The sequence below is a fragment of the Grammomys surdaster genome, unplaced genomic scaffold (genome assembly GCF_004785775.1).
Source record: "Grammomys surdaster isolate TR1022 unplaced genomic scaffold, NIH_TR_1.0 130, whole genome shotgun sequence".
Classification (NCBI taxonomy): domain Eukaryota; kingdom Metazoa; phylum Chordata; class Mammalia; order Rodentia; family Muridae; genus Grammomys; species Grammomys surdaster.
This window is the reverse complement of record NW_021604588.1, coordinates 14883832-14907682: the sequence shown is the minus strand read 5'-3', so window position 1 is coordinate 14907682 and position 23851 is coordinate 14883832. Positions and strand designations below refer to the sequence as shown.

The window sequence follows — 23851 nt, the reverse complement described above, 5'->3', positions numbered from 1 at the left end:
TTTAACTTATGTTATGTAGAGTGGAACAGGACAAACTTTATTAGACACTTTTACATGTTTGTCTAGAAAATATTTATGGCAAAAGATTATTAAAAATGTACCAAAAGCTATACAAATTAAGACTATAGATGGGAAGCATTTTAAGTACGATCAAATAATTGAAATAAAAATCCCTAAACATTATGTTCAAAAGAGAACAATGAATTCCTGTCACTCACTTTCACTACTAATCTTTGCCACCTTTGTTTCTTCTTTCTTGCTGCAGTATTTGAAAACAAATCTGAAACATGTTTAGGTTTATTACTGGCATTTTAGAATATATTCTAAGAAAATATTCTCTTGAGTACAATGTCATTATAACAACTCAAAACATTCACCAGTACATTCTAAAACTGACTCAATCATCCTTGAGTAAACTGTAGGGTTCACAGAAACCCATTCGCTGCACCAAGCCTTGAAAAGTTAAATGAATTGGTGACTTTGTCTATGCTGTTGGGTTTTAGTTTGGAAGACAGGAATGGCTTTTAAGAATGAATCCAATGTGCCACCAAGCCTAAACAATCAGGAAGAGCAGGGGACCAAACCATGGGCTTTCTAAATAGTGCCAAAGGTGTGAATCTGTGTCTGGACAGAAAGAAAAAATACAAGCATGAGAGAGAGAGAGAGAGAGAGAGAGAGAGAGAGAGAGAGAGAGAGAAATAGAGAGAGAGAGAGAGAGAGAGAGAGAGAGAGAGAGAGAGAGAGAGAATATAACCTAGTCATGGATAACACCCTTTCTGGCTTGATTTTTTTTTCTTAATTTTGGTTATGAGCCTAGCTTTTAATGACTGAGCCGTATCTCCAACCCCTGGCTTGATATGTTTCTAAAGAAGAAAATTTCAAGATGGCCCATTTATTAGGCTATGCTAATAGGGTAAGAGGGTGTGTACATATTTAGAAAGCATCGGTGCCTAAATGCTGTCTATGCCAATGTAATTTAAAAGCAAGGAGACTAATTAGTTCATAGAATGTCTTCAGAGCAGAACTGTATATGCTCAAAAGAGGGAGTGCTTAGATTGTAATAATAATCAGAAGATAAATAAATACTCACTATCTGTGGAAATCATCTGAGTGAACACACAGATGTCCACCTACTTGTATTCTTGGCAGAGCAATTGGCACATTTGTCTTATTTTGGCCAAGCATGGCTTAAACTGAGTTTTAGGTTCCTGGGATTTTCTTAAGCTTCAAATTGTATGTCTTGGTAATGTTATTTTCTTTATTTTAAAATAGTTTTAAATATTCAGAAACTATTTGTATAATAATGCTAAGAAGAAAAAAATAGGATTTGTTGAAAGAATAACATGTGGAAGAGAAATTCACATTTTAATTCTTGACAAATCAGAGGTAAAAATTGATTATCAATGTCAATATGGCAATTATACTTCGGAGTTTGTTTGGTTTTTTTTTTTGGAGTTTGTTTTTGAAAGTCACAGTAAAGGGTGCCTCAAAGACAGTTTTCTAGCTCTAGGGATGGATGAAGCCAATGAAGCACTGTGAAAATTTCCTTTAGAAAACAATTTAAATTGTTTGATTTCTTTATTGTTTAGTTGATTAAATTCTTGGGAAGAAAGACTGTCTTCATGCTAGGTTTATTTCATGCCCATATATCCACTGAACTCTCTCTACATATTGTTGAATCTCGGCCCTTCTTTCCATGAATATTTTATGATGATCTATGACAACAGCCCTCTGAAACACCATATGCTAATGTTTTATATTGTGACAATATATAATATTTACAACAATTTTGTTTTTGCACAAGAAAAAAGTCTTTACTTGTACAAGTAGTTATACTTTATTGAATGTATTTATGGATTCATTCTTATTTTGTTTTTTATAGACATTATACATTTTTGCATTTACAAGCTTCAGTTTAATGAATTAATGCATGTATAATTTTTAAAAATACTATTGGTAATCCACTATATTGATTTTTACAATGTACTAGGTCTCAGGCTACCTTCAGATGTGCCATTGCCTGACTGTCTTCCCCCAACCTCTAATTCACTCTTGTTCTGCGACAGATGCTGCAATGTATAATAACTCTGGAGCCCTGCCCACCTCTCCTATGGCACCCACAACCTATGGTATGTGTGATTAGTAATTGTACAATATTAAAATGAAGTTACCTCCTGGAAGACAAAGGAGGGTAGAGGTTACACTTCTTCACTGTGTGTGAGTGGCTTGATTCTATGTGGGCTCTGAATGGATATTTGTGTGGTAAAGGGAGGACAGTCTACTCCCAAAGTGAAGGACCCAAAGTTACTCTCATTTGTCACCATTCATGAGTTCCTTCAGCTGAGAGGGACAGGATCTAGAGTGTTCCAACCATTCCATGAGTGTTTAAGAAGCTTGGAGGAGAAACAAGTAAGGAGACATTCCGAAATGAGACCCGTAACAGTGATCTCATGAATGAGAAGTCCATGGAACAAAATGATTTTCTATCTCTCAGTAGATGAATATGCAAAGGTACATTCTTTACTCGCAGAAGTCACTGGCTATAACAGCCAGAAATCTGGAAACATGTTTAATTGGGTTTCTTTGGAGAGGAATTACAGCTCCCTTGACCCATCTCCAGAATGAAGAGTGCAACTCATCCCTCTACTATACTTTCATGAGCATTAAGAGCCTATACCAGACCATGACAACAGATACACACATGTGGAAATGTGTATGAAAACTGCTCATTATTTAGTCTGAGACACAGAGAGAAGGAGGGTAGTGACCCATGGAGGAAGACTGTAGGAAATAAGAACAACGTAATAAGCAGGAGCAATAAAAAGCATAAACATGAGGACAGAACCTTCTGGAATTCTCCAGAGATTGAAGAGAGATGGTCTCTATGCTCTGCTCTAGTCCTACTGTCCTTATTTGCCCTTGGAAGTGATTCTTTTCTCTGCTTTCTCTACTCGGTCACAGATCCCATGCTTAAAGTTGATGATAGCAACACTCGAATCCTGATTGGTTGCTTGGTGGCCATCATCTTCATCCTACTGGCTATCATCGTCATCATCCTGTGGAGGCAGTTCTGGCAGAAGATGCTAGAAAAGGTGAGGATGTGCAGTATGAACAGGAAGCCCCGTTTTCATTTCTTGTACTGCCATGACACCAGGAGTGAAGGCCAATTTCCAAAAAGTTCTAAGTGACTGATGAGTTCTCTGAGGCAACCTGTTAACCTTTTTGACCTTTTCTAAACTTTTTGTCCTTTTGCTTTTTGGTGTCAGATTACTTACTTTTCCTGTTGCTGTGACCAAATATCTGACAAGGGAAGCTTAAGGATGGCTTTATTTTATATTATGATTTAAGAGAGGAGACAGTCTTTCATGGCAGGGAAGGGATGGTGGCAGGAAGGAAGCCGCTGGTTACCTTGTGTCAACAGCTGGGAAGCAGAGAGATGAATGCTGGTATTCAGCTTGCCAACTTCCTTTTATTCAGTCTGGGATGTCAGTACATAGCCTACATTCAAGGTGGGTCTTCCTTGATCAGCTAACCCTTTCTGGAAACACCTTACATTTGCATAATTATGTTTCTGAGGTGACTCTACAGCCCATGAAGTTGGCAATGAAGCTTAAATATTTCTCTCTCTCTCTCTCTCTCTCTCTCTGTGTGTGTGTGTGTCTGTGTGTCTGTATGTCTGTGTGTCAAAACAATTAGGTTCATTAATACCCAAGTAGTTTATCACCATCTTAATTCTATTTCTTTATGTACTTGCAGGTTATGATTATATGTCTCTAAATTCCTCAAGTTACTGAGTCAAATGGCATGAATAGGTTTGTCTCTCACACACACACACACACACACGCACGCACGCACGCACGCACGCATGCACACACACACACTATTTTAATATGCAAAGCCTTATTTTTCAAGTTTGCTTTTTGTTTTGTTTTTGGAACAGTGCCCTTTTATAGTCTTGGCTAGCCTGATGTTGAGGGTCAGGATGGCCTTGAACACGCCACGATTCTCCTGCCTGTGCTTTTTGTGAGAGATGTCATCCTAGGCATGTGCTGGCACATCCAGCTTACATGTTATTTTATATGAGTAATAATTACATGGACTAGATTTAGCTTGTTCTGATGAGATAATACATACTCAAGGGGCAACCTGTGCTCTAACTTAATGTTAGCTTAATGGTTTTTTTTAAATTGTCCAAAATTGATACACTTTACCAATGATGAGGATGAGGATCTATAATTCTTCCTAGCTTCTTAATCAGAAAAGAACCTCAGTGGACAATGCTGCTGAGTGACTGTCCATCTTCCAATCTATCGAAATGTTTCTGGCTTGACTCTTTCTGATCAGTGGCTTCCTAGCAATGGCTTTCGGTCATGGGATCTCTAGACAGTGAGTGTCTTCAGTGGCTAGAAAGGGAGTCATTGACTTCAGAGACCAAGTCTTGTACTAGAAGAGGGGCAGGACACCATGGGGCACCATGAGAAAGGCCTTGAGTCTCTAGACTTCCTTGTTTGTAGGGTACAAGGGCTCACTTTAGATTTCAGAGGAGCAATCTAGCAAGTCACCTCTGGTCTCATCTGACCACTCCACATTCAGGTTTCAAAGTTAGTTTTAAGGATTTGGGGCAGGAGTATTTCACAGAAGAGGAAATCTCTTTGCATTTCACAAAGACCTTACCATCAGGTAGAAGACACAAGATAAAGCCTTCCGTCCATTAACAGACTCTAAAGTGTTGGAAAGCAGACGACAGAGCATCCCCTCAATGGCATGCGTTTCAACGTGCCAGTGGGAAGTGCTAAGAATTTCCCTCTTTCAGAAGGCTGAAACACAGTCATATCTAAATCGGAAACTCCAATGTGAAGGTAGCAAATAGGAAGTTTGTGGCAGAAGAAGCTGCTTGACTAAAGTTTCGTTTGGCTGCTTGAAGCTAACATAGGCTCTTTTTGAAAGCATTTGTATTAGTTCTTTGAGAATTTGATACGATGTGTTTTGATCATATCTATCCACCCCACTCCTCCCTGAAGTCCTCCCAGATCTAATGTCACCTCCCCCACCCCCCCCAACTTCTTATCTTTCTTTTTTCTTTTTTTAAAAAATAACCCACTATATGTCCATGTTGTGCTGCTCATGTAGTCAAGGGTGTGGGACTATCCACTGGAGGGCAGTCAACCTAGCAGAAGTCACAAAGTCCAAGAAAACTTACCGACTCTCCCCGAGAAGCCATCAGCTGTCAGCAGTTCCTCAGTTAGGGGTGGAGTCCTAGTGTATGCTCTTACTGAATAGTATAGTACAGTTACATTCTATTTGAAGGAAACAGGAGAATCTACATTCTCTACTCTGGACTCTTTTCCCCTCTTTATTTGATCTAGAATTTACCACACTTCTCTGGGTCTTTCTTCTGAATCTGCTGGACTGTCTTCCTCATCTGGGAGATCAAAGCTAGTCTGGGAAGCAGGTTTTGCCTTTGGATCTTTAACTCAGTCCTTCAAGAAACTCTTTGTACCAGTGTATATAGCCCTATATAATGACTCACAGTTTCTTGGAATGACATTCTGGATTTCTTGCTAGGATAATATCTAATTTTTTGTCTGAGTGGAAAAACTTACATACACATACCAACAGCATTACTAAACTTATTTTTAGTCTATAACATATTTTGATGATACATTTGATGATGTCTTCAGCAATACTTCTTTGAGAAAGTCAACCCATATTTTAGGAGAACCTACTATGTGCTAGGTTCCATGTTTGTTCTGAGTATGTTATTGCAACAAAGGACTGTTCAGTCTTATAGAAAGATCTAAGATGTTTTCTATGTCTGGGTATTAAAATAGAGCATTTACATGTTCAGATTCAACTACTATGTCCATTAGATGCTAGCGGATTTCTTTTTATTGGAGCTGGGAGTTACATTAGGCACTATGCCACTGCAGCTGGTTCTTTGACACTTTCTCTTCTTGTATTAGATGTAACTCATCATTTGTTTAGGATTTAGCAAAACCTAGCATGTTATTCTAACCTATAATACTAGGATAATCAGACATACTGTCAATTTATCATGTTTTGGAACTCCCAAGTTAATGAACATTTCAGTTTATGTTTACACAGATCAAAGGGTTAAAACACAAGTAAACAAAACCCATTATTTAATAAAACTCACACAACTCTAAAAACCAGAGAAAGTATTTGGCTGCTTATAGGACCTCATTACATTGTGTAAATGTTGCTGACAAGTGCTTCAGTGAAAGCTTATGAACGTTGCCAACGTAAGAGATAGGTGATTAAATTCTGCCATCTAAAGAGGAAACTTTTGCTAAATTTCTGCAACTCAGGAATTCATGGCACCAGCTTGCCGTCCTGCTAGCTGCAGTGGGGGTTGAAGGTATGAACTGAGCAGGAGGACTGGATTTTAGAAAGCAACAGTGATGATCCTCTCTATCCATGACTTTCAGGCTTCACGGAGGATGCTGGATGATGAAATGACAGTCAGCCTTTCCCTGCCCAGCGAGTCCAGCATGTTCAATAACAACCGCTCCTCATCACCAAGTGAACAGGAGTCCAACTCCACTTATGATCGAATCTTCCCCCTTCGCCCTGACTACCAGGAGCCATCCAGACTGATCCGGAAGCTCCCAGAATTTGCTCCAGGGGAGGAGGAGTCAGGTGAGGATGAAATCATGGGCAGGGGATTGTGGGAGAAGAAGCTTTAGTTTATATGATGTAGGCATAACACTCTTGCTACAGGTTAACCAAATCCACTAAGTCTGGGCCAGCCTCTGGAGAAGTGCACAGTCTGTCTCTAGGTTTGATTGCTGCTGCTTCTAGTCTATTCTGAGACCCATCCTTTTATTCTTAACATAAGATGTTCAGAGGGACCGCCACACAAAAATGTCAAAGTGTCACTGAGGGGTTATCAGAAGAAGCTGTGCAGTCTCATCCAGATAACCTTCTTGTTCTGTAATGGGAGAGGAGGCCTATTCTGTGCTCACTTGAGACCAGACTTTACTGGGGTAAATTCTAGATTGGAAATTACAATTGGAGGAGAAAAGAGACCTGAAGCCCAAGGCGTTCTCTACCTCTGGGTAGCTCTCTGGATAATTGAAAGAATTAATTTATTGACTTCTCTTTGGTAAAAACTTATTACACTAGTATAAGATTTTGTTTTTTATAGTAAATATATTTTTGGCTTTTCTCAGTAAAAGTATTGAATAAGGTGTATAAAACCAATTGCTTCAAAGCTTTGTTTCAAAGCCCAATCCCCTTTGAAAGTGGGTGACATCAGAAGTGGTACTGGGTCACTAATGGTATCATTGGGAGTTGTCTAAGGTCATCAGTCTAGAAATGACAGAATTATTAGCAGAGAACTTATATTTAGGAGAGGAAGGCCTGATCTAGGTGGTGTGACTAAATAGAAAAATAGAAGCTTATTAAAGAATAAACGTGCTGAAAGAAGAAAGGAAATTAACATCTATCTTATCACTGATGGGGTAAAAATCATAGGAAGAGAGCACGAAATTCATCTAATTCCTAGAACCAGCAAGACTAAAAACTACATATGAACTTATTTTCTTAACAGAACCAAAGTAATTAACCTATTTCCTATGGTCCACATCTCCCATGTCAATCACATTCCAACTTTCTACAATTATGGTCTATGTTAAACACGATTTTATAAATCTAATATGAAGTTGTTTTCTTCCCTAAACTGGACTGTTAAATTAATGGCAGCAATCTGAAATTAAGGAAATTTGCTATTAAACCTTCAAGACTACCATCCTGATACAGCAGCATAAGCCTTCCTAAGGCTTAGCCTCACAATTCCACCGGATTCGTCAGGGAACTTGTTCATGAAGGTGCCTTGTAGGGAAAGTGAGAAACAGAATGGCAGGCTACATTCTGAAGTCCAAAATGAAGGTGCCTAGAGGAAGCACAACTGTCCACAAGTGTGTGTGAAGAGAGTTAGGCTGCTGTGGGGCCGAGTTCTCACTATCCCCTCAGATCTTCTTAAAACCTTTGGGAACCAGACTCAGGGCCGGTGTCTTCTCAGGCTGCAGTGGTGTTGTGAAGCCAGCCCAGCCCAATGGACCTGAGGGTGTGCCCCACTATGCAGAAGCTGACATAGTGAATCTCCAGGGAGTGACAGGTGGCAACACCTACTCTGTGCCTGCTGTCACCATGGACCTGCTCTCAGGAAAAGATGTGGCCGTGGAAGAGTTCCCCAGGAAATTCTTGGCCTTCAAGGAGAAGCTGGGAGAAGGCCAGTTTGGGGAGGTGAGTAGATCTCTGTTATGAGGAGACACCTAGTCCTTGATCACATGAGGGAAGTAGGAGTGGGGATTAAAAGGATCAGTAGAACAAATGTCTATCTAGAAGTGAATTTCAGCTGAAGGTCTCCTTTACGTGTTGGTTTGCATTGCTTGCAAAATAGTTAATGGTTAATCTCATCTTTGTGTATGGGCTGTGGTTTTCCTAGGACTTCTGTTTTTATACAAAAATTTTAAGGGAAGCGAGTCACAAGACTTCGGCTATCCTAAAAAATACTCAGTACTTTCAAAAATTGTTTACAATAGGTTTCTGAGGGTGGGACTCGTGGACAGCATCATCTTTTGGGGGTTATCTAGGAACACTCTGCTGCTTGCTACAATATTTTGTTCTCTTAATGAGAGTTATATATCAAAATGGTAAAACAAAACAAAACAAAAAACCTAACCAACTTCGACTCTGTTTTGGTTCTGGAATTAACCACTAAGGAATGAAATCACCACAAAGATAAGGAGGAGCCCTCTTCTGAGTTGTTCTCACAATGATGTGTGAAATATGAGACCTTTAACTCTTACGTAAGTCATCAGACCCTTCAGAGAATTCAGAGCAATGTTTTCAGCTGTAACAGGAATCATTGATTTCTGTCATCTAAGTGTTACATCATCAAATGTAACATTTGGTTTCCAATGAACATGTTGTTGATGTCCAGTATGGATTGAGTATTCTCCCTCTGTGAGGTCTGGTGTTAGAGAAGGCAGAGGGACCCCATCACTTGTCTGTACTGTCACATGGACTCATTCTGTCCCTTTTGTTGAAATTCTATTTTTACTATGCTATTTGCTAATACATAGGCATAATTTACAACATTCTCCTCACCCTAAGGGATTATTTTAGGAAATTGCCTTATGTTTTATATGATCAAGGGATTAACTTTCTCAAATCAAAGTTGAAGCAATTATGTCAAATGTTATTTTCTAGTGGAGTTATGCTGTGATAAAATACTACATTATAGATTCATTCCTTCCCATATCAATATTCCATTCAATGTACATTTCTTTTGTAGGGCACCAATGTATCAGATTAGCTGGGTACTTTAGCATTGTTTATTAATTTTGACAACTACTTGAATCAAAGATATGTCATCCATTGACTCCTATTGGTCGCTGATTATTTTCCCTGAGTCGTAAAAGTAAATTTATCTCCAGGACATGCCCAGCAAGAATACTGAGGTATCTCCAGGAGACAGGATGATGCTGAGACTAGATGACTTTTGTCTAGGTTCATCTCTGTGAAGTGGAAGGAATGGAAAAATTCAAAGACAAAGAGTTTGCACTAGATGTCAGTGCCAACCAGCCTGTCTTGGTGGCCGTGAAAATGCTTCGAGCAGATGCCAACAAGAACGCCAGGTCTGTGGTCTGCATTTTGAATTGTCCTTTACTTGCTTCGTGCTTAGAATTAGGAATATCCCTGAACATTTCTGAGCTTTTATTTTTCTCTCTTGAGATAGGAAGGTCTGTGAGCTGTCTCACAAGCCCTCTACTAGACGTTATATTTCCTATGTGGCCAGAAATGTCCATCTTTTTCTCTGTCTCCTCCAAACACAAATGTATATATTTATATTACATTCACTATATACTTAGTAAAGTCCCCTCACCCAGTGCATACAACAGCGCAAAAATATTCTTCCCTCATGAAGCCCAGACATAATCTCAAATGTCTTCCACTCCTCTGGCTGGCTTTTCCTAACAACAAATACCTTCCTCCCTACATCTTTGAAGTCTCCATTTTCCACATCTCTGTTCACATTCTCACCCTGTTTTTTTCTCTTTTATGCTCCTTTTTCTTCTATGTTCAGCAGCCCCCCACTAAAGAGAAGCTACTTCTACTTGGAAACACATCCGTGGACCTCTGAGCAAAAGAATCCACAGTCCTTTAACAGGTTTTCCAACTGGCTAGTAGTCTCTTGGATCCTTTACTACACACTTTACAGCTTGCAGAACACTGCATTGCTCTCTGACAGCCTTTCCATTACAGTCATGGTGAGTTAATCCTCACCCAGAGAGGCACCCTGGCAGAAAACTGTGTTCCAGAGAAACCTGAACATCTGGATACCAATTGTGTCTTCCCATGGGTGTTGTCCTGCTATGTCTCGCTGATACTTACCCTAAGAGGAAGTTTATTGTTCCTATTTCCCTAAATTGTTGTAAATTCCAAAAAAATGATGATAGGTTTCATTAGAAGTCTTACAATGGGCAGGACATGGACTGAAGACAAAGGTGAGGAAGTGGTACTATGTGGGCTTTCACATTTTAATTAAGACCTCTGTCTTACCAATATTAACATGAGATGGGATCTTCTTCATAGCAATCCTTTCATAGGGCAGGAGAGAATGGCCAGTGGGAAAAACATTGTGTTAGATAAGGTGATGTATTTCTGGGTTGTTTGGGTTGGTGAGATTTTCAGATCTATCTACATGTTCTTGTTTGGTAGTGATGGATCACCTAAGCTCTGGATCCTCACATGTTGCCCAAACCCATCGTCTTGGATTTCACAGGAAAAGGAGAGGGGAGATGCTGAATCAGGATTACATTGGTTCCAAGAATTTATATCGACAGGGTTTGCCCTTCAGTGCAGAGTTCCTGTAAAACTCACTGGAGACTTCTGATTTGCCCCTGTAGTTTTGGGAATGTGGGCTATTGGCACCATGTTGACAATTTACAACTCAAATGTGGCTGTCATTATGAACTCAAACAATTACCAGTTTGGCCTAAATGGGTTTCAAACAACTCTTTGAACAGGCTACCAAATCACTGTGTGCTGTGGCTGACTGCCAGTGCAGATGGTATTGGGAAAAGCCAGTAGGTGCAAATAAAAATAGATCAGATAATCAAAAGAGTGGTTAGCCACCTTGTAAAAAATTATCTTCACTTTATTAAGATTGTGATTTAGTAGCTTTTGAAAGAGGCAAATATCTTATAGCACTTGAGTTGGTTTTTAATGAAAAACTCCATTTGCAGGGTAGTTTTTAAGCAACACATTTCTGAGTCAGTAATATCAACAACATTCTATATAGTGAGTATTTTGCCAAGTACTAGGGATATCAAAGTGAGTTATAGATCTTATCCTTGAAAACATTATCATTGACTAAGTAAAGGTCCATTGTGTTCATGGAAAATTTGAATGGGATAGGTCTGGGTGCCTGCTTGTCTGTTATCTCAAAGATCATCCAACGGGGAGCTAGGCATGGTGTGATGGGTCGAAACGGGCATTGCTGTGTAGCCTTCCTTGCTCAGTTCTTACTCTGACAACCCCTGACTTTATCTACAATCACATCCTCCAAAGGAATGATTTTCTTAAGGAGATAAAGATCATGTCTCGGCTCAAGGACCCAAACATCATCCGTCTCTTAGCTGTGTGCATCACTGAGGACCCACTCTGCATGATCACGGAATACATGGAAAATGGAGATCTCAATCAGTTTCTTTCTCGCCACGAGCCTCCGAGTTCTTGTTCTAGCAATGCCACAGTCAGGTAAACTAGTTGGGTCGTTTGTCTTTTCTGTGTAGTCATGAGAGTAACTCCAGGGCCTGAAAATGGGGAGTGGTAAAAGTTAAGGTATCAATTGCCGTAGGGGAAGTGTGGGAGATGAACCAGTGCGCAGTGGATGATGGGACAGCTATCCTTTGGGGCAAATCAAACATTCTATGAGAATGGAGGCAGGATATAGATGGTTCAACCCTGGTTTATTGATTAGTATATACCCTGTCCACAGCTGCTTTCTGTTTTCTTCTATGTGCCCCTAGTTACACCAACTTGAAGTTTATAGCTACCCAGATTGCCTCTGGTATGAAGTACCTCTCATCTCTCAACTTTGTCCACCGAGATCTGGCCACACGAAACTGCTTAGTGGGCAAGAATTACACCATCAAGATCGCGGATTTCGGAATGAGTAGAAACCTGTACAGTGGTGACTATTACCGGATCCAGGGCCGGGCAGTGCTCCCTATCCGCTGGATGTCCTGGGAAAGCATCTTGCTGGTGAGTTTCTACATCTATGAGTCCTGTTCCAGCAACTGACCTGCTGCTATTCAGGTGTGAAGGTGGGACAAACTGGAGGCAGCAGGAAGCAAGCCCCACAGACCTTGACATTTTTCTCTGACTTGAGAGGATCTTTACTGGGCACTATATTATTATTGTTTTGCTGCTGCTGTTGTTGTTGTTACTATAGATTTGCCTATTTCTGTTGTAATGTAATACACATTACCAAAACTTTAGGAAAAAGGTTTAAAAGAATAAGAAATCTGCTAACTTTTCCTCTCTCCCCTTCTCTTTATTGAATAGTCTTAATTCTGGGCATTAAAACTCTTATCTGTTAAAAAAATTATGCTGTAATATATATTTCCATATTAAGTTTATGAACATGCTTCTCATCAATTATTTAGAGTGGTCTGTGTATTATTATTTTAGTGATATTTTACCATTTACTTGTTGAATCATAATTTTTCTTTTTATGATTTTTACCTAATTCTTGGTGTTTTCTGCTATGAACGAATCACTTCAGCTGTCTCTCTTGGAGCTCGATCATTCTGGCCATGTATATCTGAGGCACCTCAATGTTGATTTTACAGATTCTCAGTCCATTGAAATGATGAGTAAGCTGTAAACTTTTGTTCCCTTGACTGTCTTCCATAATATTCAGGGAAAAGCCTGAGCCCAGTTTGAGTTTGTTCATTTCTACTTCATCTGCTTATTTTTAGCTGATATTCATATAGGATTCATAAATTAGTTTTGGAATGATAAAACAACGAACATTATCGTCTCCTTACTAAGATAAGTTAATGATTTGGAATGTTGCCTTTGAGAGTTTTGTGTGCATGTATTTCTAATGTGTAATGTCTTTAATTTTGTATTTTTAAATATTCAATTGTATGTGTATGTGTGCGTTTGTGGCGGGTAAGAATATGAGTGTAAGGACAGGTGGTTGCAGAGGCCAGAAGAGGGTGTCAGATGTTCTGGAGCTGGGTTTACAGGTTGTTACGGGGTGCTGGGATGTCAGAGGACAAACCTCAGGTCCTCTGGAAGAAGAATGAATACTTATATCTGTCCATTGTCCCAATACAAGGGAGGCTGAACTAGGAGAACTGCTGTTAGTTAGACATAAGTATGGGCTAGATAGGGAGATCCTGGCTCAAATAAAAGCAAAAGAAAATAAACAGGAAGAATGATGCTATAATATCTGCCATTTTATGAAAACCCAATGAACTTTTCATCTATATATGTGAGCCTTTATTTTTATCAATGTCTAACATGTGTAACCATTTTTAAAATCTAAAGGTGCTGTGTGGTATTAAATGAGACACAATGGGTTACATTCAGAGGACTGTGTTCCTATTCCAGTTGTTGCATTACTAATGGACTTACCAACCGGAATAATTTACTGGACCACTCCTTTATTTTTCTGATATTAAAAACCAATACCCTCTACATGTCTGTACCACTCTATTTATTAAATAGAAAAATGTGTATTTAATGAGTATTAATTAATCTGACCTCACTGATGTCATTTGATAACATCATCTTCAAGACTGTGGCTATCAGTGAATAGGGAAGTGAAAGTCCTAGATCCACCAGGCCTAATTCCAGGCCCTTAAAAGGCTTCCTTTATTCCTTCCATCAAAATAATTCATTTCTCATGCTGACTTAGGCTTTTCCCTGGGTAGTTTCCCCAAAGTGGTCTATTGCCTACAGGTGACCTTCTAGCACTCAGAGAGCTGGTAGCCCAGAGGCATCTGTTCTAATGCTCAGTTCCTGGGCTTATGGACTTTATCCTTGTAGTTCTTGGATTTCATGTCCAAGAGAAACAGACTAAGCTGAGGTCACAGTTTTCCAGTAAGCTCACATTGCCTCTTCTAGTTTCTCTGTGCACATCTCAGCAGTTTCAGCATTGCCCCCACTCCTCCCCCCCTTGTCAGGGGAAGGGAGATTGGTTTCAGATGATGGGCATGGAACATGCTCCTTGTTTGTGGGCCTGACTTTCTTTTCTCTTCTTCAATAGGGAAAATTCACCACGGCAAGCGACGTGTGGGCCTTTGGGGTGACTCTGTGGGAGACTTTCACCTTTTGCCAGGAGCAGCCCTACTCCCAGCTGTCGGATGAGCAGGTTATCGAGAACACTGGAGAGTTCTTCCGAGACCAAGGGAGGCAGGTACGGACTGTTGGGGATATGGACTCGAGTGCTCTCAAGGGAAGGAGAGAGGAAGGTCCTGACTATGTAGAAAGACCCCAGCTCAAGGATGAAAACCAAATTCTCCTTCTTATGTTCAGTCCATTCATAGATCAAGATTATCCAGAAAGTCTACTTGGTGGCAAAAAAGAAGTGAGGGAAATCAATGATGTTTGTTTAAAAGAAAATCTTAGAATAAGATGCGGTGTTAGCTTGGGCTGGTGAACAACGTTTCTAGACTTGGACATCCACAAATGGACTGGTATGCTTTGGTCCTTCTCTGGGGAGGTGCCTCTGGGCCTACTGATTGATCCTCTTGGGGATTATGGACAACTGAGCCTCAATCCCATGTGGAGTCCTGATTCTCTGAGAAACCAAGCTTTCTTTGGTTGGGCAAGTTTCTAATACTCCTGTGAGACCTAGGATTTAAAGCCAACTAATAACTAGAGCATTGCAGACCCCCAAGTGGTCTGTCTGTAGCACACCTTACATCACATCGTCTCCAACAGGCAGATGGTAAGAGCTGGAGAAGGGTTTTTCAGGAGGTAAAAAGTGGGTTCTCTCTGGGTTACCTAGACTTAACCAAGCAAATGACAAGGGACAACAAGAATAACACATGGTGCATGTGTTATGAAATGAGAACAACCTGCAAATTAACTTTTATCTCAATGTTCTTTAGATAATTTGGTAGCAGGAATTCTAAATCATCCATTTTGGTTAGGAGGTGTCTTAGATAAGGTTTCTATTGCTATGATGGAACACCATGACCAAAAGCAAGTCAAGGAGACAAAGGTTTATTTGGCTTACACTTCCACATCAATGCAGAGGTCATGGAGGAGTGCTGCTTACTGGCCTGCTCCTCATAGCTTACTCAGTCTGCTTTCTTATAGAATCCAGGTCCACATGCCAAGGATGGCTTTTCCCACAATAGACTGGGCCTTCTCTAATCAATCACTAATCAAGAAAATGCCCTATAGGCTTGCCTACGGCCGGATCTTATGGAAATATTTTCTTAATCGTGGTTCCCTCAGATTTCATGATTGAAGTTTTTTCAGATGCCCTTAGCTTGTGTCAAGTTGACCTAAAACTATCCAGCACAGGAGATAACTGCTCTCTAATTGTGATAAAGCAAAGATTTGCTCTTGTCTTTATGAAATATGCAATGGGCCAAGAAGAAAGCTTTCTTTTCCTAGATTAATGTATTCAAACCACCCTTTACAAGACACATGCCAAATTAAAAGTTGCATGTTCAATTAAGAAATGGATCCCACTCATTAAAGCAATAGTCTTAATTTGAGTATATCCTTGAATTATAGGCAAAAGTGGGATTATTGTGAGCCTCATGGATTTCTTCAAATTATTATCAACAGAAATCAGTTGTATAAAAACTGATTCTTCGGTTTTTATACAAACTAGACCAACACCCACATCACAAGAGGAAGGCAAGTCCTTTCCTGGATTCTGTTTGTTTTATGTTAGTGTTCATGATATTAAAAATGATCACTAAGCAGTCAAATGTTATTTCAATTCTGGGTATGCAGCTTTACAAGAAAACAGCTTTTTAACCAACTGAAAATAATAGAAATTCTCATTTATAATAATCTTTAAAACTTGACTTTTCTCGTTTAGTTTTAGGCAGTCTATGTGAAAAGGACCACTAATTTTTACCTACACAAGATACTAGCAGTGCAGCACATACATGTTTGACCATCTCCCTGTGATCAGGTGCTAGAGTCAGGGATTTGACTGAATTCAGGCCCAAAGCAAATATGACCATCAAGTACTAAGTCACTTCTCAGTTCCAACTCTACATTTTGATAAAGAAATTTCTAAATTTGACATATCAACTGTAAATAACTGGTTAAATACAATTTACTAGATTTGGTAAAATTTGATTACTATTGTGTTTATAGTTGAGATTCCAGTGTTCATGTTCTAGAGTTTGACCTGGGCATTTATGGATAGTGCTGTCTTTATTAGGTACTACATGGCTTCTGTAGTTCCTGAGCTACACAAATGTGATGAGCCCATTTCCCAATAGTTCATCCAACCTACAGGAGATACAGGGAAGACAAAGGACAGTGTGGCTGATAGAAATTCTAGAAGAAACTTCATACTTAGGATTCATAGCTTAAATTGAACTTTAAACAATTTCTTTCAACTTAAAATGCTTGAATGTCTATATCAAAAATTCTCAACCATTAAAAATGCATTTGGCATTTTGTTTTCAATTTAAAATCACAAGGTATGAAGAAATTTTAGTTAGCATTCTTCCTTGAATGCTCACAGTATAAGTAAAATTAAATAATTTTAAATTTTATTTTGGTGTCACAAAATGATATACATGATATGAAGTCTTATGAAATGTAACTTGAACTTTTCAAGTTAAATTGTTATTGCTGCTGTTGCTCTTGAGACTGAGTCTTGCTACTTTTCCAGGGTGGTTTTGAACTCAGATCCTCCTGTCTGAGCTTCCCAAGTGCTAGAACTACAGGCTTGCCACTACCACACCTGGAAATCCAAGTGACTGTAATACTTTTTTCTAAAGTTCTCATAAAGATCTCAGCAATTTTATGTTTTGCCAATAATACTCGAGAATGCTGGTTATGAGTGATAATAACTTCCTAATACCCGGTATTTTATATCCATTGTTTTGTAATTCTGACTTAAACTTTGTTGTATTTGATTTGATAGTCCATCTAATTTGCTATTTTAACAGAAGTCAAATATTTTTCCCTATTGAACTTTTTACTGTCAATTAGGAGTTGATGGGCATATTAAACTCTAGGTAATGTCCAGATCCTATGATACATGATACAGGCTGGTGTTGTATAACATAAGGTAGGGCAATGGAAAATAGCTAACGAGTAACTAGGTACAGATATTGGGTTCAGCAAAGCCAACAATACTTTGATAGTTCAAAGTTTAAGTATGGTTTAGTAATCTGTCAATATAGCAGGGTATTAAAAAGTATAGTTAAGTAGATGATACTAATGAAATATAGAATGTGAACGATAGACTGAGTTAGCAGAGTAGCATCTTGCTTGTGGAAATGGTAACTGGAAACTTCAGAATAGCATCCTAGGCTGGATTTAGGGTATCATGAATATGCCCGTAGGTGCAATCTAATCTCACCTAAATGAGAACAATACAGAGGAGGGGGAACACAGAGAGCAATGGTAGGCATTGCTAGGATCAAGTCTGTCTCCCAATTTCTAGAGCTGGATGAAATGTCATTGCAATCAAAATGGCGATAAAACCTCAAAGTCTTTATGGAGTGGAAGCTACAAATGTACTTTATCTCTGTCATATCGGCTCAGCCAAGATTCATCCTCAGTGACAGCAGATATGAGTTCTTTTTGCATTGGTGTAACCTTTGGCAGGAAGGCAGAGACCACAGGATGACCCATCATGTAATAGTGCTTGGGAGGACTAGAATAGAAGAAGGGAAGAAGAAAGGGGCTGATAAGGTAGAACTCTGTGTGTTGAAAGAATAGACATGATACCCATGTTTGTTGGCTAAGTTCAATAAAGTGGCGAGGGTATACATTAAGCTATAATATAATGCATTCTCCTCCTTCTTCTTAATACATATTTTTCTCTTTGTTAAAATTTTTGTCCCCAAAGATCTACCTCCCTCAACCAGCCATTTGCCCCGACTCTGTGTATAAGGTGATGCTGAGCTGCTGGAGAAGAGAAACCAAGCACCGACCATCCTTCCAAGAAATACACCTTCTGCTTCTTCAACAAGGAGCTGAGTGACACCATGATACCTGGCAATGCTCCTGTGGCCCAGATCCTTCCCACAAGACCTACCGCTCACTCACATCTAAGTCACTCCAGCTGGACATTCAATGGACCTGAGAGATGGAGAATTAGTCACTCTGCCCTCTCTGTCCCTCGCCTCTTCCTCTACACTTCCCTGCCCCCTACCATTGACTCATATATACTTTTTTTTTACATGAAGTAACTAAAAGAAAAAATATAGAGCAGATATTAGTAAAAGAAATGTTACTTGATATACCAAAGGGTTAGATAATGAAGGCTAGAAACTCAGATAATTTATAAAGGTTATGCTTATGTTTATAAGTGTGCAGATCCTACAATATTTCTCCATGTCACTTTCTGTAAAATACCTTTAGAAAGAAAAACTTGAAGAATATGAATGTCTTGGGAAACATGAGATTAGGCTTAAGGAAAATGCTTAGTAGTCATGAAGAATTGCAGGACTTGGCATTCCACAACTAATGGATGATAACTTGGCCATGACTCTCAGATCGATCTATCTATCTATCTATCTATCTATCTATCTATCTATCTATCTATCATCTATCTATCTATCTTGTCAAAGTGAGTAACATGGACTTACAAAGCTCTACCTTGTTTCTTGGAGTGAATGTTTTCTTCAATCATGGCCAGAGATCGGAGCCTACCTATGAAACAGGGCATATGGGTAGAAAGAATTGTCTGTTGTAAGGTTCGAAGTAGGACACAGAAAGGGAAAGATTGCATAAGATTCTCAGTAGACAATGGTCATAGGAAAGGAGGTCCTCAGAGGATGGCTAGCATTTGTTGTTCATGTGTGAGGGTCTTCACCTGTGTGTTTTAGTGACAACTTGACTTTAATCAGTAAAGCTTAGCATTTTAATATTTTAATGGTTTCTCCTTCAGTTCTTCTTGTCCAGTTCTGTTTCTTTCAATATGTGATGCCTTTGTGGGACTTGTAGGCTAGAGTTTCAACTTCTCAGGCATAGGTATCCAATGTCATTTCCAATATACAAGAGATATGTTTGGAGCGTTCTCAAAAGGTTGGCCAAGACCCCTAAAGGAAGTTTTAGGAAGACTGATTTCTACTCTTTACTTGGGAAAATATGGAAATAGAACATATGCAGGTGAATGAGCTTCCCCAGAGATGATGGGGAGTATCTCATCTCTGAAAAGTTTCAGATTCTAGCTGAAGAACTATGCAAGGAAGAGGTTCTTGACTCTTGACTACTGGGTATATATATATGAGATAATAAGAAGATGGCCATTCAGTGTTACTGAAAGTGCTTTTGCCAAAGAGAGGCTGTCCAGCAGCAAAGCATGAGGTTCTGGCTTCAGGATTCATGAGAACTGATGCAAAATCAAGCAGGATCTGCCTTAGAGCAGAGGCTAAGTTTTCATCCTCCACAGACTCTAAGATTCAGAGAAATCTAGAATACAAAACCCTTAAATATTAAAGAAGAAAACCAAGAAAAGATTACTGAATAAGCTTCCCAAGCCGAGGTAAAATAGTGGTGGCCTGCTTCTGTCTATCTAGTCAGCTTGCTTCATTGTCTCTTAGAAACCTGAGAACTTCTTGGTTCAGCCTTTAGCAGGGCTACAGGACACAGTATAGGTATAACTCTAAGTCTAAATATTAATTTCATAGATCCCATTCACTCATGGCAAATTTAGCTCTCCCATGGCTTTTCTGCCATTCTCAGCAAGACTAACTTTGATTGGGAAGGTAGGAGAGAGTGTTGGGTTCGGCCTGTTCTGCCTCAAGCCAAGTATGCCATCTTCCCAAATCTTGCTGTCTCTCTGCATTTATTTCCTTATCTGTCTCACAAGAAAATTGAATTAGATGATCTATTAATCTCTTGGAGTTCTGCTATGTTTTGTGCTTGTTGGAGAACTAGATTTGTGGTTGATGTAGGTTCAGTTACTGCTCTGAAAATTGTGGCCAGTAATAGTGATCTCAAGAGACATCATTTAAGTAACACTGGCACTGTGTTATATCTGCTTTTAGAGTGACCAGCTACTTCTTTATGTTATCTCATCTGATAGTTCTAGGGACAGACACATTTCTTTCACAACTCATGACTATTTACTCTTCAGGATTCTGCCCTTAGTTCACTGTATTAATTTAAAATGAAATTTCCAGGACTTTGCTTTATAGAACTAAACTATTTCAGATGGCTATCAAATATATATCATCATGTACAGGCACTTTTTGGGGGGTGGGGTATGAAGAAGACTCCACCTTCTGGCACTGAAACCTTTGTATTATAGGCACAGGTTTAGTTTCTATTTACACTAGTAGAGTTTAGCAATGCAGGTCTGAGTGACCGACCATGGTAGATGATAAGAGCTTACTCTAAGACTTACTCTGTAGACAGATAGCTCAATTCTAAATTAGAGAAATGAAGGAAGGCTTTGGAAAAGAAAGCAGAAGCAGATGAGAAATTATGGTCTATTGTTATTTCCCCAAGTTATTCATGATCATGATATATGTGAACCATCTATGTCAAGATGTCCTGTAGACTGTCATATTTCAATTCATAGCTTTATTGACAAATGCATACGTTAGCCAGGTCCATTTATTTTTTAGTGTTGGGGATCATACCCAGAGCTTACATTTGCTAGGCATGGGTCCTACCATTGATCTATAGCCTAGTATCTATGTTCAAATCTTGATCTGTTGACCAGAGAAATATGTAACTATGTCATATATGTGACCTGGAGTGGAAATGAGTACCCTGAGGAGAGCAGGCATTGCTGGAGCTGTGGAAAGATTGTCTGTGAATGCTCAAAACTGTATAACAAAAGAGGGCTGTATGCAAGTGTGAAAGTAGTGTTTTTTAAAAAGTGGTTACATGAATGTATGTATGTGTGTGGATGGATGGAGAGGATAGGGAGACAATGAAAAAGAAGGTACCATACCGAGAGGCAAGGAGAAGTTATGGGGAAGGCACAGGGTGAGGCAAATCAGACGTGGTAGAAACAGGGCTGGCTGGAGGCCATGAAGTCAATGCTGATACATGAAAAGAGATCTGAGAGAGGTTAGACTTGGAAAGAATGAAGGGTAAGTAAATGCTGGGTGAGGGAGCCTGTATTTATTAAATAGATGACAGGTACACCATAGGCAATGCAAGGGAGTTTTGCAGAGTCGAGGAAGGCCATGGTCTTCATAGATATAGAAACATGTAGCCACCAGAGCCATCAGGGAGTGACCTCTTCATCTCAGAGGAAGTGTGTACAGAAGGTAGTTTGCTCTCCTGTGAGTTCTGGACCACATCTAGCGATGGTAACAATGCTGTCTGTGTACTGGACTTGGTGTTCCATGTGCTGTTTGGACTTGAAGATCTAGGAGCATTTGTTAGTTACCGGATCCACTTTCAATAGTGCTCATCCTTGCTCGGTCTAAAATGGCCACAGCAAACATGGAAACAATAGGTGTGAGTTAGACAAAACTAAGTTTTGTCCGATCTTTGACAGAGGGGTATGTCATATATATTTGTCTATTTCCCACCCAGGCATCCCACAAGAACAGTGTGATGTGGGCTTGGGCCATGTGTTTTAAGTAAAGAGGTGATGGGCGGGGTGGGGAGGCATGTCAGGATGAAGGGAATTCGGGAAGATGTTCTGAAGACACACACTAGAAAACAGAACAGTGTCTGGTTTCATCCAGCACAAAATGAAAAGAGTTGCAATACATTGCTTATTGCAACTTTGATCCTAAGTTGAGTTCATGAGCCTGGCATTTGCATCATAGTCTTTTCTTTGTTTTGAAGCCTATGTCCTTGGGCACTGTGTGGGGTAAGTCCCCAATGTTTTGGCAAGATTCAGATTCTGGTCTACTCTGGGAAAACTTTTTGAAATTTCATATTCTAGAAACAGAATGTCATTGGTGCTTGGTGAATTAATTGGAATCCTGAGTTAAGGAAGGACACTGGGTAGTTACTCAGGACGTGAGCAGGCTGGCAGAAAAAAAAGGGGGGAGCATTTAGCTGTCCCAAGTTTTTCAGAAAATTTTCATTTTGCAGTTATCTGAGACTTGAAATAAGTTACAAAAGAATCAGTACAGAATAGCCTTCCCTGGATCTAATTTTCCCCACTGAAAATATTTTAGTCTATTTTCATCTACTGAAACCATGGTCTACTTTGAGCCATTTTTGAAACTAAATTCTAGGCCTGACTTGGCTTTTGCTGGTTTTCCTACCTTGCACTCATTTGCTCACTGGATAATATTAGCCTTTGGTGGTTTGTAACCTGGCTTTGGTGGCATACAGGATAAAAGATTCTATCTAGATATTGCTCTACCAGTGAGAGAAAATGTCAAATTGATGTTTTATCAAAATAGCTCTTTTATCAGTGAACAATACTCTACCTATTTGCTGAATCCACTTTCAATTAAAGCTCATCTTTGTTGGGCCCAGAACGGCCACAGCATCACACAGGAGTCCCGTGTAATGACTAGCTCTTTTGTTTGGCACCCCAAGCAATCCAAGAACAACTTAAAAGTAACAGCACAAAAAGGTGTTAAGTGGAAGGGAATTCTAAACAGAAGGATGGGACGTTTGTTGGTGACAAGAGGGGTCTAGGATAAAACAGTCCTTTGGTCAAGAATTAAGTGGTACTGAGTGGAAGCAGGGATAGAATAGGACACAAATATAAACCCCTAACGTGAGGATAAACTCTGTCTTCCAAGTACCAGAGAAGCTTCGTTTGCTTAACTGTTCATCCTTAATTATAATATCAGCTGCTAAACTAAATGCAAACACAACAGCTTCCTGGGGAAAAGTTGAAACTCTAGTTTCCTGGATCATGACTTTGGGTTTTTTGTTAGACATTTTTAAGCTGCCTTGCTTAAAGGGCTACAGAATAATAACTGTCTGTGGCTTATGAAATTCCTAGCACACAAGTGAATATTTTGTGAATTTTTTTGTTTTTAATGAATAAAGTATGGAAAAATTACGTATTGCATGTATTAATTTGGGGAGAAGTGCTTTATAACATAGAGGGGTTATTCTCAATCAAAAAAAAAAAAAAACAAGGAAAAAGGTGTCTCACAGGCAGTGTGTACCCTTGTGTCCTTTGCAGTGGTGAAAACGATCCAGGCAGCCATGCAAGGTAGTTTTCACATGGCACCAGACCAAAGGCCAAAGGCAGAGAGAGAGAGAGAGAGAGAGAGAGAGAGAGAGACAGAGAGACAGAGAGAGACAGACAGAGAGAGACAGAGAGAGACAGAGACAGAGAGACAGACAGAGAGAGACAGAGAGAGAGACAGAGAGAGAGAGACAGAGAGACACAGAGACAGAGAGAGAGAGACAGAGAGACACAGAGACAGAGAGAGACAGAGAGAGACAGAGACAGAGAGACAGACAGAGACAGAGAGAGAGAGACAGAGAGAGAGACAGAGAGATACAGAGACAGAGAGAGACAGAGAGAGACAGAGAGAGACAGAGAGACAGACAGAGAGAGAGACAGAGAGAGAGAGACAGAGAGAGACAGAGAGACACAGAGAGAGAGAGACAGAGAGACACAGAGAGACACAGAGACAGAGAGAGACAGAGACAGAGAGAGAGACAGAGAGAGAGAGAGAGACAGAGAGAGAGAGAGAGA

At 39.6% G+C, this 23851-nt stretch overlaps 1 protein-coding gene across 2 annotated transcripts in view; it reads left to right on the top strand.

The window, feature by feature from the left end:
- Ddr2 (discoidin domain receptor tyrosine kinase 2) overlaps window positions 1–23203 on the top strand; it is a 100187-nt gene extending 76984 nt beyond the window's left edge. For both annotated transcript variants that reach the window (XM_028760701.1, XM_028760692.1), the window contains exons 8-16: window positions 2067–2129; window positions 2962–3092; window positions 6450–6660; window positions 8045–8268; window positions 9538–9665; window positions 11602–11790; window positions 12063–12297; window positions 14315–14464; window positions 18110–23203. In XM_028760701.1, coding sequence (XP_028616534.1) covers window positions 2067–2129; window positions 2962–3092; window positions 6450–6660; window positions 8045–8268; window positions 9538–9665; window positions 11602–11790; window positions 12063–12297; window positions 14315–14464; window positions 18110–18244 — 1466 coding nt within the window. In that variant the 3' untranslated portion in view covers window positions 18245–23203. The remainder of the gene's footprint in view (window positions 1–2066; window positions 2130–2961; window positions 3093–6449; window positions 6661–8044; window positions 8269–9537; window positions 9666–11601; window positions 11791–12062; window positions 12298–14314; window positions 14465–18109) is intronic.
- The last annotated feature ends 648 nt before the right edge of the window (window positions 23204–23851 follow it).